This window comes from Poecilia mexicana, unplaced genomic scaffold (genome assembly GCF_051168715.1).
Source record: "Poecilia mexicana isolate PSO_F unplaced genomic scaffold, ASM5116871v1 scaffold_12, whole genome shotgun sequence".
NCBI lineage: Eukaryota > Metazoa > Chordata > Actinopteri > Cyprinodontiformes > Poeciliidae > Poecilia > Poecilia mexicana.
In genome coordinates this window covers 2,170,182-2,183,178 of record NW_028263381.1, presented here as the reverse complement: position 1 = coordinate 2,183,178, position 12,997 = coordinate 2,170,182, and the positions used below count along the sequence as shown (strand labels likewise).

Below are 12,997 nucleotides of genomic sequence, written 5' to 3'. Positions count from 1 at the left end.
TTAGTCGGGATAAATGGCTGCGATTAAACCGGCACAATATTCAGAGGATGTAGTAGCGATATACATTTTATTTAGGGCAGAAACAATTCAGCTTGTTCATGGTTAATTGATTATTTAAATAGTAGTCAAATAGTTGAAATAGTCATCAAATAGTCAAAAAATATGAATTGAGCTATTTGTTTATTTGCATCTTTTAATTTATTTCTAATAATGTTAAAAAAAATAGCTCAAGTTGCAATGAAAAATCTGAAGAATGTGCTATTTTTTTCCAATTAATCGACTAATTGGCAGATTAATCAATTTCTGAAATAATTGTTAGTGGCAGCTGTAGACGATCAAGATTATGATATTGACTTTTGTAAAATGCCTTGATGCGATATTCGTTATGAATTGGTGTTTTATAAATAATCAATATTTTCCATATTTGGCCACATATGTCATCTCTGCATGCCAATAACATGACTTTTACACCCTTTGATGCTCAGATCTGATATTATAGATCAAGATTTTTAAAGCCCATGGAGATAGGTGATGATGGAAAGGAAAATATAAAATAATTGTCAATATTGACATAAAATATCTGAACAAGAACATTATAATGCAAGTATTTATTTATTTATTTTTAATAAATCGAGCACCCCTTACAGACTTTTTCTTGAATGTTTTGGAATTTGGTAGCAGAGTACATTCATAAATATCCTAAAAGTCAACAGAAATGTATATTTTCTGAGTGACATCTGCAGTGAAAGTGTTTTTCCCAAATGGTCTATAGTGAGTAGTAATTTGAATGCAACTGGCCTAGTTGTGGTTCTGTAAGTGTTCCTGTCAACAACCTGAATGGTCAACCCATGCAAATCTGAAACTGCAGCCTGGTACAAATAAATTCTGCCACAAAGGCTGCTGTCCCAGGAACCGTGGACAGCATCAATTTGCATAAGCATCTATCAGGGTATAAACTAAAAGGTTATGACTGTACTCTGCTTATGGACAAAAAAGAAGAGGATGCTGGCTTTAATGGACTATCTGACTAGAGAAAGCTTTAACTGTGAGCTCATTTTCAGAGTGGAACCAGGAGAAACCGAAACCAGCAACCCCAGCGGAGGAAGGAAAAGTACATCCATCAGATCGCAAAGCAGCAGTGATGTGCCATTAATGAGATCTGAATCAAAAGAACATTAGCAACGCAAAAAGTCAAAAATAAAACAAACCAATGTGTGTGAAAATCTAAATGCTTCATATACACTCTCACGCTGCTGCTGCCAATAACTCCTAGATGAATCGCAATTGCAAAATTGTGTTTTTTCGACATTAGAAGAATATTGACAAAGTTTTGTGTAAATTTGTAATGGAAACGTTGCTAGAGGAACGATGTATCAGCATCAACATCAGTATGTGCAGATGTTTGTCAGTTTTTAATATATTGCCGTGGGTCTGATAAATAAAACTGGGTCGATATTAAAAAATATATATTTCCACATTGATGCCGTTTGTATTTATGGGGGCAGGGGAGGTTGTTTCTGTGGGTCTTGTTTGGTCATATGACAGCAATGATGCAGCGCAGTATTGTAGTAATTGTTTTTACAATGTCAAAAGGGAAGCGTAGGGAACTATTGATTAACAGCCATAACAGACGTATTAACATCAGCCCAAATTTTCATATGGTTGCTATATTTGCCCAATCGCTGTAGCATCAGCTCTGGATTAGCGCCTCTTTTAAAGCTGCAGGCACAATTGTTTTAAAGAGGGGTTAGAAAAAGCATGTCTGACTTCAAAGCAGAGGTCAGACCTCGAGTTGAGAAATGTGAGCATTTCTCAATTCGAATGTTTGAATATATGTGTGTGTGTGTGTGCGTGTGTTTGTGTGTGTGTGCGTGTGTGTGTGCGTGCATCTGTGTGAGAAAGCAAAAAAATGTTTGCGCTGCTGAATAATTTTTTTGAAAAGGCTACATTTTTGGAAATTGCACTTCACTTTAGAACAATGTTTTAGCAAAAACTAAAAAAAATAGTTTCACTTCACACTGTTAAACATATTAACAGTGACTTGAATTTTACGACTTGGGTTTGTTAGAATGCTAAATGTGTTGCACTTCATTTCTTTTACTTGAATTGTTTATTTACTGCAGTTTGGTTGAGATTTTACATTTGACTGTACTATGCATTCAAGAAAAAATATATACATATCACAACATTAAAGAACTGTTTTTATTACTGTGGTTAAAATATTTTAATTTCCAGTACACTCCCATTAGAGTAACCTAAAAATTAACCAACAATGTGTTAGATTAATTGAACAATCGGAAAAAAAAAAAAACATCGTTAAACTAATCTAGAGAAGTCATCGTTAAGTGCAGCCCCAACTGTCACATTTACAAACCTCCCATGAAAAGAAACTCTCAATAACCAAATCTCAACCACATCCTGTTTTAGCGAGTTGCACGCTATGACCTAAAACAGAGCACTATGAAGCCCACTGCAGCACGCCTCTCTGTAAATGCTTAAAAAGAAGAGGGCAAAGCGGTGTCAGTTCAATCAGAATGGGGCTTTAGTCTTGTCTGACGGCCTACTAACAGTGGGTGCATGCAAACAGCATGGGTGAGGGGGTGTGGCGGGGGGGTTGGGTGCTAACGTCAAGAGCTGCTATATGCTGGTAGCACAGCTGCACCAGCTTCAGTCAAGCCCCAGCAGCAGCTACCAGTTTGAAGCTAACGCTGTTGTACAGCTATCAGTCAAATAAGCCTGGGAGTAAGTGACAGCTATGACAGGGTAGACTGTGGAGCACAGAACATGGAAAGGACACAGTCTGCCACCGCTTTCTATTTGCCTCGGATTCGTGAGCTGGTTTTGAAGCACGCACCGATATTTCAGTCAGGCTAAAACGAGATTAACCTCATGGATAAATAATCAGATCCGAATTGGCTAATCTTCCGTTAATCACTAATCTGATCCATTTTATTTAGGAAGAACATTTAAAAGAAACAATACGTTTATCCACTAGGTAAATTAACATTAAAACAAAACAATCATCCTCTCTTAAATAATACGAACACTACAATCCATAAAATAAATGTACACAAAAAAAGTTAGGAACGGATCTAGGTCAATTCACCTCTTTGTTGATTGGTATGCCCATTTCATACTGATATGTATAGAGGAATTATTTGTTTGTAAACACAGCCGATGAGCGTGGAACCTGACAAAAACACAGCAAGAGCCGGGCCAGCTAAATATGAACTTAATTCATATTTAGCGTGCAAATTACAGATGAAATACAATCATTTCTTCCCATTTTGGTCACAATTAGCAGGAAAGCGTGGTGCTCCCCAATCAAAATTGCAGCAGGTTTGAACAGGACGTAGTGTGAGATAGAGATGACGTGCTAAAAATAAAAACCTATAACAACTGCAGATGCCGCAAAGCCGAGTGCAGGAGTTGCACCGGGCGAAGAGAAATGACCTGCCCTGGAGGCGAGTTGTGAGTTATTTTGGTAGCCTAATTGTAAATAGTTTAAACAGCTAGAAAAGTGTATTCTTTCCTGCCTTTTAAAGGTGACATGCGCAGTAGAGTAGCTGATAAAATGGGAATCATCGCATTGTTTATCATTTATTGTGATAAATTTGTGTACTTTGATTAATCGCTCTTACAATAAACTCCAATTAACTATTGTTAAAATCTCCTAAAACTGTCTGTATTTTCAAGATTGACCGTTTTGCTATTTTCTCCACTGTTTCTTTAATGAAGGCATCAATAAATACCAATAAGGTTGAAAATATAGTCACTGCAAGCAGCTTATAATTACACTTCATTTTGAAAAATGGCCATTTAGGGCCACTGATCAAACCAAATTCACTTAAAATCTATCCCTTTGTGACATGTATTTTTTAATTTTGTTACAAAAACTACAGAGAATAAAATATCTCCCTGATTTGCTTTCTCAAATCCCTGCAAACTACATGTAGAGCCCAAACAAAAAGAAACTAGAAAGGTATGTAACACTGCGCCCATTCAGACACAAATATACCCTTTAATGAATTAACAAATAATAATCTTATAATTGCCTTGCTGTTGACAGGATTCAAAAACTACCAACACTATCAAACAAAATGTACGCCATTTTGTTTTACTTCTATGCGTTTCATTCTTTCTTTTTTTTTAAAAATTGGCCCAAGTTGGAATCGGCATATCAAGTCGATTCCAAATTGGAATCGGCTTGATCCAACTTGAATCAAGCCTTGGAATCCAAGCCGATTCCAAGGCTTGGATCAAACTTGGAATCAGCTGAATGACTTCTGATCAGTGCAAAAATCGAATACACTGATCAGGAAAAGCCTGATCAGTGCATTTTTTTATAAAAAAAAAAAAAAAAAAAAAAAAAAAGGCATGCACATTCTATAATAGTTGTTCCCGTTTTTTGGTGTCTACTTGCAGGAGGCCAGAAGCAACAGCGTGGTTTGCAGAAAACTGAATAGACAGAAAGCATCAGCCTTTTTGTTTAAATCGAGGGTGTACAGTAGGGACAGGTTTGACAGTAAGCACGCCTCCTTCCTCCTATGCAGCCAAATACGCTTCACAAAGACTCCATGTTAATTGCAAACAGGCACAACCACTTAACATCACAGGGCCTCGCTGATGAGCTTACCTGGGCTCAGGGAGGATGATTTTCTTACTGGCACGGGCGGCAGGAGTAGACTTGCTCTTCTCCATCGCCATCAAATAGCTGACATCGGCGAGTACCGCTTCGAGGTCCGCCATTTTTCGACCCTTTAGGGAAGCAAATTAATAAAAACAGCAGGCTTCCTGTGGTTTTTTTTTTTTTTTTTTTAACTATTCAGAGAATTAAAAGAACCGTTTCCTCCAGCGGAGAGGACCAACATCAAGGGCCAAGGTGCGATGACAGGGGGGGCCGGTAAAGGGGAGGGGGTCCGGAGGAAACGGAATCGTGTAGATGTCTGCGGCTGCTAACCTCAAGCCACCATCATCATTAAGACATAAAAAGGAAATTCATGGAGGGGGGATATTAAGGTGGGCTGTGATCGGATAAAAAAAATTAATTAATAAGTAGTCCGTGGATCAGCTCGATCGCCGTCCTTGCAATCCCATTTGGCGCAAAACTGCAGCCGGATTGCGCCGTATGAGCGCCGGGATGAAAGGTGCTAAAATAAGCAGGAACGGGCTCGTTTTGGTGTCAGCGCTTCCTCGCTTCACAGGGCTGCCGTGATATGCAGCCTTAGTGGACAGCTGTCAAATTCTGCACGTCTCTCGGGACTTCCTTGCTGAAAAAATGTGCCCAAACGATCGGTTTGTCTCCAGTTCCACATGGGGTTTCGATTCGGGATTTTCCCTTCAAATGTAAACAAATGTGCAGAAAGGAGGGGATAGGGGGTGGGGGGTCCAATTTTAGAGAAATGGCAGGCGGAGTCTGCAGTCCGAACGTGAGATGTAACTCCCGATTGTTTTCGTGGCCTCGATAACACCAGAGGGTCTGCGTTACAGCAAACAAACAGGAACACGTGTGGCTCGTTATGCTCGAACCTTCACATTTAGGGAAGGGGAGGGGGCATGGATTTACTGAAAAGACCTGAAAAAGACCCTCCAGGGCAATTTAAATGTGGCGATCCGTTGTCCTCGTCTCCAAATATTAGAATCCTTTAAGCAAGTTTTAGCACCTTTAAGTCCGTGCGATCAGAAGATGAAAAACAAGCAGCATTCATAATAATGATCTCCGTTCAATCCCACTCTCCGCTGTCTGTGTGGCTATTTGTTTTTCCTTTTCTGCTCCGTCCTTTTTTCGCTCGGCTTCCTTCCTGTTGCAGCCGAAGTGCTCCGTGCGGGGCGCAGCAATCACGCCGAAAATACCGTTGGAAAAGACGCGGATAAACACCTTGAACGCTTTAGTTCCAAATCCAGAGCGGGCACGGCGTGATTAACTAATCACAAGCCAAATCCACGCGTCGTGGAGCTAACCTGCTGTAGCCTCCTGCTGGTGTCGATATTCGGGTTCGCCTGCTAGCTAGCCCAACACGTTAGCTAGCAAAAATGAAACCTGCTAGCCAGAAGGCTAAATTACCATTGAGCGAACTGCTGGGTTTCGACAGCTGCATTAAAAAGCCCGTAAAGCCACTTGTCAACACGGTTATTACAAGCTGGTTGATTAACAGCGGCGCAGTTCCGACACCGTGCAGTAGTTTACCTAAAAAGCTAACGGCTGCGGGTGTTCTTGCTTCCGTCTCCTTGTTATTGGGGAAGTCTCGCTGCGCTTCCGAGAAACAGCCCAGGAACTTAAGGAGAAAAATATCAGTAAAGATGACAAATGTAGTCCATGGCTTCTCGTTGAGTTATCCGGAGCATGGGGAGGAGACCCAGCACGGAGCTGCACACTGTGACGGTAGCAGAGGAGGGAGGGTGCGCGGAGAGATGGAGAGCAGCTCGGTTGTCCAGTGGTGGTTTCACAGAACTGGGAGTCGAGGTTATTCACAGTTAAGGCGATGATTGTTGGGGAGACTGTTATATTTTCCCACGCCAAAATTGAAGGAACACGGTGGGTGTGCCACTGTTTTCGAGGTCTTCTCACACAGGGAGTTGGAAATACTAAGAAAAATCAGCAGAGTCGAGCAGGTCGTCGTTTTCCGCGCCAGCCAGCCAAAGCCGAGCGGTTCCTGCCTACCAGGCTGTCCGTGATAGGGGAGCCCTCTCTCTCAAGCTGCCTGTGAGGAGCACTGACGCTGTCCCTAGGCTGTCTCAGCGACGTATGCCAGTCGATAGAGCCCGCTCCGTTCAGTCAAGCGTATCGTTTCCCAGCAAAAATGTGGCACATGTTTGCTCGAAAACCCTCCTCGCTGTATATTTCTGTAGGGTTTTTTGCTAACACGATAGCGTCTCCGCTTGACTCTCGGCTCGACTTCCTCTCCCACTGCGGCGGAGGGAGGCCGGTAAAACATGGAGCGGCTTGTTCTGTTGCAGGAGTCGGAGCTCAGTGTTTCAGTGCTTGGAGAAGGGAGCGCTTGTGCTTCAGCCAGCCTCTTTTTTAGTGCTTGCCAAATGCATGTCAGTCAGAAATTTGACGAATACACAAATGAGCTTTGGCCCGCAAGTGAATATACACGTTCTAGTCGCGATGTCGTGTTTCACCTTACATATCAGAGCAGCCAATAAGCCGCAGCCATTTGTGACATTTAATAACACGGCACTACATTTATCTGTCAGGATGACACATACGGGATTCATGCGAGGTTGAGGTAGAAATGCAGTGCCCTTCCCTGGCATGCCGCGGTAATGCTTCTGAGAAATCTAAAACCTTTTTATTGGCATAATTGTATGAAAATGATACAGTCAAAGCCTTTTGCGAACAATAGTCTGAAATTTGTGGCAGTTTTATGTATACAGTATTATTAGTATTACGTATTTCCACTGTAGCAACAGCTGGATGTCTTGAGGTATGTGTCTCTGACACCTTGCGCATCTACAGGCTGAGAATGCTTTAGTCAGACTGGATAGAGACCATCTGTTAAATTTCAAGTTTTGCCACAAATTCTCAGTTTGTTTTATGTTTTACTTTGACTGGGTCATTTGACATTTGATCTCAGGTTTGTAGTCCTACTTGAAGATGGAATTCTATTCCAGTCTCGGGCCTTTTACAGTTTTAAATCATTTTTCCTAAAGGATTTCTCTGTAATTAACTTGATCCATCTTCCATCTTCTCTGTTTCTGCTGCAGAAAACCATCCAGAGCATATTGTTGCTGCCACTAATTCAGGGTGATGTGGAGTGCTAGTTATCTGACCTAGCATGACCACCATATGCTCTAATACACCCAAATTAAAAATAGTTACTCTTTCACTTTCAAATTTCATGAGAAAAAAAGCCTCCTCACCCATGCAGGACACCCAACCCCATGTCGCCTACAGATCTTTATGGAAAACCATCCGTAAAGATTCTCATTCACACACGATATTGTGTGTGAATGAGAATGTGTGGTGTAAAGCTCCATGAACTTTCAGTCCATTTATGCTAATGTTCCGATAACAACTCCCCTAAAACTTTGGTCCTTATTTATTTATTTACTTTTGTCAATTTGTGTAAGTGATCACCTTTTTCTGACAAGTTTGTGCTGGATGTATGAATCTTTGGATCAGGCTTTGAATTTTTCTGTGTTTCATTTATACATTTCATAGCTTCAATCTCGGCTTCATTTAACCTTCCACTCTGCCGTGATGAAACATTCAGAAATCATTCAGATTTCTGACACTCTCAGCCAAGGCTGATATTTCTCATTACTGCTTTGCTGATTAGAGAGTTATTTTAACTGGAAACGCAATCAAATGTAATCCAACAATAATTTTCCAAATCCATCAAATCTTAAAGAGGTTAATCTGAATGTAATTCTGTGGAGGTAAAATGTATAAAAACTAAACATGCTCAAGCATATTATAGTTACACTTTGAAATTAAGTTAGACATTCAGAGATCAATATTTTTATCCCATTGATGTGTTCAGCTGTGTTTGTGTAAAAATTAAATGTTAAAGTATAAGACGATAAAGTTAAATAGCTTGAACTAATCTATAATAGTGAAAGTCAAATCCTTGTTTCAAATGGTTGGAATATTTTCTCAAATGATCAGAGTATCTCGATAATTAAATTCCTTGAGGTAAATAATCTGCCTTGAAGCTTCATTAAATTATGTTTTTTTATTCAGAGCACCATCTTCCAGTGATTATTTGTGTTGCACAACACTTTTACTTCGCTTATGAGATGTAAACGAATGCTAATGTTAGCAGCATAACGTCCAATTTCTAAGTTTGGTCCGGGGAATACGTGGGCATTTTGTTGATTTATGATAATGTCAAGGTTTTTATCATTTTTCAGGGGATCAATAAGCAACTTTAAGTTGACTGGTGCGATGCCTGGAGTCTGGCAACCTTTCTTCTCCCAAAGCTGCTGACTAGTGGCTGGTTCAAAACAAACAGTGGGTGTATGTATAAAGGTGAGTGGATAGACTGAACACAGCTGGTTGGTGTGCTGTAGTTGATGCTTAAGGTAAGAGTAGCTTCACGGACAAACCGGAAAATAAATTTACCACCATCCCGGTCGCAACAAATGGGCAACGGAGCACACTGGAGGAACCAAACCCAGTCATTCACTTCATGGACAGACAACCTGTGAATGGATGTGCAAAGTGAGAGTTCTGAAGATGAGTACGTAAACTAAAAACTGGAGTATGGACTTTTTTTTTTTTCAATAAATGTCTGTGAGTCTGGCTCTATATTATTAAACTGAATATAATTTTGGATTTTTGTATATTTTTTGTCCAGGTTAACTAAAAAAGTCAGCTATTATTGTTACAGGTTAGCTTTCTAAACTACAGAAACGTAAGTGTAGGGATGCTCAAATATGAACAATTGGGCCGATGTTGATACCTGATTGTAATACTGCTGTTATGGCAGTATTTACAAATATTTTACTTTATCAAAATTTTTATTTGAATAATTGACCAAACGTCAGAATAATTAATCAAATACTCAATTACTAAAATAATAACTTACCACAGCCCTATTGTTAAGTAAGAAAAAGTAGACACATTCTGTAGTGTTAATCTGTTGGCTTATAGAACATGCAGAAACATTAAAACACAGCTGTTGGACCTTAAAGAAATACTAAGCTTGGTTTCAGTTTTAATAAATGACAGTACTAATCTTTTAGTTGAGGATCTGAAAAGATGAATATTTCTTTTAATCAAAAATTGTCTTTTATAATGTATGTTTATAGACTAAGTGTTTTATTAAAGGCTGATGCTAACACTTGTTTGTATTTGTTTATTGTCACAAAATGCAGAACCGGCTCAGACTGAAGTAAAGCACGCTGGCCTTTAGGGCCAAAAAGCCATCAAGAAAATCAGAGCATTTGATTTCTTATGCAGAAATCAAATACTTGAAGTAAACTTTCCATTTAAAGTTAAGTTTACCACAAATGAGCATACAATAAAAAAAGGATCCAATTCTTTCTTAAAGGTTGAAAAGGACTATTGAAATTGAAATGTTGTAACAGTTAGCCAAAAGGGAAACTAACAGTTTCATAGTTGTGTTAAAGTCCTAATGAAATACAATGTTTAAATCTTACTAAATTCTCTGCATGCGTCTGCTGTTCGTGTTTTCTATTAGTTAATCGTCTTGAATGTCAGAGTTTCCCAAATAAAACTCTGCTTCTGTCCCCACTCAGACATGGGTCAGCTCCGAGAAAATGGTCAGATTTTTCTGTTATTCTATTTTGTAAATATCAGAAACACATTAAAATAATTTTGAAACAATTTGTTTTTTAATTTTCGCAAACCTTTGAGGTACTAAAAACAACATTAAATAGGTCTGCTTCATAAATGTCCAAACTGAATAATTAAAAAAACGTTTAGGAGGTTAAAAAACTGCTCAGATAAAATCCGTCATGAAACTTTACTTTTCTATTTTACAAAAAACAAACCTAGAAAATATAAGATAAACCATTTACTGGGTTCTTTATTGGACTCTTTTCCACTTTTGCAATTAGTTGCCCTGAACACCATCATTTGACCGGTGAAGAAGTGAACATATTTAATCAAATCATGAGCAAAAATGTGGAACGTGTTCCTCAGATAACCAGATACACTGGTGGAAATCAGTAGGATTTAAGAAAAACAGTTTATTCAGCATCAGAAGCCAGAAGAGGTCGTGGGTGAAGGGTCAAACAGGAAATCGGGTTCATTTCGTGAGTGGGCTGTTACTGCTGAATACGGCGGATGGACTGGATCTGAGGGGTCTGGCAGTGGGAGCCAAACTCCCTGAAGTGTTTGTACTCCCCACAGTGACGATCACACTCCATGATATACTGGTAGCCACGATAACCAGGGTACTGGTAGCAGACAAATCTGTGGAGGATGAAGGGTTAGGGTAGGAGAAAGTAAGTCCAAAAGTGGTTGTGTAAAAATCCAAGCAGAATATATACATATATATATGTATATAAAAAGAACTGGACAGGAAAGTAGCTGGGAACACTCACGCTCCTGACTGGACCCTGAAAGATCCAACTTCATTGTTGCACCAGCCCATGGCCTGGAGGGAGGGATAATCATCACTAAGCTCACCCTTACGGCCCATGAAGTTCTCACGCTCGAAGATAGTCATACGACACTCTCTGTGGTTCTGTGGAGGGGGCGTATAAGGGTGGGAGAAGTAGAAAAACAGAAACACTCAAGTTGTTGGTCTGGTCAAACAGGTCTAAAGTTATCATCCAAAGTAATTACCTGTCACAATTTTACAGACAACAACTTTCCCCTAAGCAACTGATGAGTGGAGACTTACAGCACAGGCGATAGGTCTGAAGGAAGTCATCCTCTCGATGTGATAGGCATTGCTGCCTCCAAAAGCATCACACTGGGGGTACTCTCCCCTCTCCAGGATGAACTGCTGTCCCTGGTAGGAGGCGTGCTCATAACCCACCCAGCTGGGACGAAGCAAGGGAAAGCAGCTCTCCGTTAGTACAGGCAAATCTCAGAGTGCTAATTCTGCTGTCCAGCATCGACTTTTATGACAGTGCTGAAGTTTGTGCTGCCCTCTTCGAGCAGATGTACTCACGCTCCGCTCTCCACCCTGAGGGAGCGCACACTCTCGAAGCCGAACTCCATCACATTGCAGCACTCGGAGGTGAACTCGTGGCGGCGGCCCTGGAAGCACTCCTCATCGTAGACAATAATCTGTGAGGGAGACGACAACAGGCTATGAAGAGGCTACTCTGGACCCATAATCACAAACTATCTCCTAAACTCACAAGGCAAACAAAATCACATTAACCAACCAATGTTAAGGCTTGGGACTGTTCATTTTGCTTGCTTGTTCAATCTTTGGGGCTACCAGAGGAAATCCCATCTTTGGGATAGCATAAAGGTTTGAAAAAGGCCAGGTGATGTCATAGTCTACTCCAACACCTGTGGACTCACCTTCCAGTGGCCGGAGAACTTGGTGCAGTGGTGAGTCATCTTGTCTGGAAGAAAGAAGAAGAGACCTACTCTGACAATGCTACCAAGAAAGGCAGGAGGTCAGTGCACACAGTTTGAGAGAGTCCATGCTTTCATCTGAGTGTAGAGAAATAAAACCATGGCAACAGCTTGGAAAACTTGAAGATAGTCACTCAGGAGGGAACATTAGGAGAAAACCTGACCTGCCTTACTTCAGCACTTCATTCTACACCTCAAGGAGTTAGTTTCTTGAATGGCCCAAGTGTACAGCAATTGCATGTGTGGAAATCCTGAAAATCTCCTCCACTGTGGTCAGGATGCCGGTCCACTGGACCGTAACACCAGAAGTGTTGGCATTCATTAATTGTTGTCTACTTTTGGCTCCCTCTCTCCACCCATTCTATCTGTTTATCAAATTCTCTGTCCATTTCCTCCCTGAAAATGTTGCAGGCATTGAGATGTAACCGCCACCGTTGCTCTTTATCTCACCCGTTGGGTGTGGTGATGGCCTTCGGGCCCTGGGGCCCATACAGCTCTGCTGTTTTTATGTCTGGGATAAAGCAGGGGTTTGAATACATACCGGGTGCAACTGTTGCACCCTGGTCAGGCTTGCCCTGGCTGTTTGAGGGACAGGGGACTCACCTTGCTCTGATGCCCTTAGGTCCTGTTGTCAGAGTGAGAGGAGCCACGCGCCCCCACCCTTTTAAAGCCTCCCCTGACGAGGGGTCACGCTAAAACCCCCGGCTCAGCAGCAGGGAGGGGCTTTGCTTTGTGCCCCCTCCTGTTCGACCCCCACCCACTCGACAAAAGCGTGGTTAATCTGTGAAGGGACAGAAATGCAGACGCCACATTATCACCCACACTGAGATGTAGGAATATAAGAGTGACAAGGCTGTGAGCGCCGAGAAAACACTGAGGGCAAAGGACACAAGAAGGGTTGGAGGAGGGAGGGAAAAGATGTCGCCCAAAGCTGCCTGACTTATTTTTAAATCTGGTCACATGTGGGGGTAGTTTCAGAATGAA

The 12,997-nt window shown here is 41.1% G+C and overlaps 2 protein-coding genes across 2 annotated transcripts in view; both read right to left on the bottom strand.

Moving 5' to 3' along the window:
* Positions 1-6,951, bottom strand: part of grk3 (G protein-coupled receptor kinase 3) — a 74,132-nt gene extending 67,181 nt beyond the window's left edge. The window contains exon 1 of the mRNA XM_088010731.1: positions 4,637-6,951. Coding sequence (XP_087866857.1) covers positions 4,637-4,749 — 113 coding nt within the window. The 5' untranslated portion in view covers positions 4,750-6,951. The remainder of the gene's footprint in view (positions 1-4,636) is intronic.
* A 3,691-nt stretch (positions 6,952-10,642) lies between these two features.
* On the bottom strand, positions 10,643-12,681 carry cryba4 (crystallin, beta A4). Its single transcript, XM_015000660.2, has 6 exons — positions 12,617-12,681; positions 11,957-12,000; positions 11,595-11,713; positions 11,322-11,463; positions 11,020-11,162; positions 10,643-10,888 (listed from the first exon to the last, which is right to left on the bottom strand). The coding sequence occupies exons 2-6, from the start codon at positions 11,993-11,995 to the stop codon at positions 10,741-10,743; spliced, it is 591 nt and encodes a 196-aa protein (XP_014856146.1). The 5' UTR covers positions 11,996-12,000; positions 12,617-12,681; the 3' UTR covers positions 10,643-10,740.
* Between the last annotated feature and the right edge of the window lie 316 nt (positions 12,682-12,997).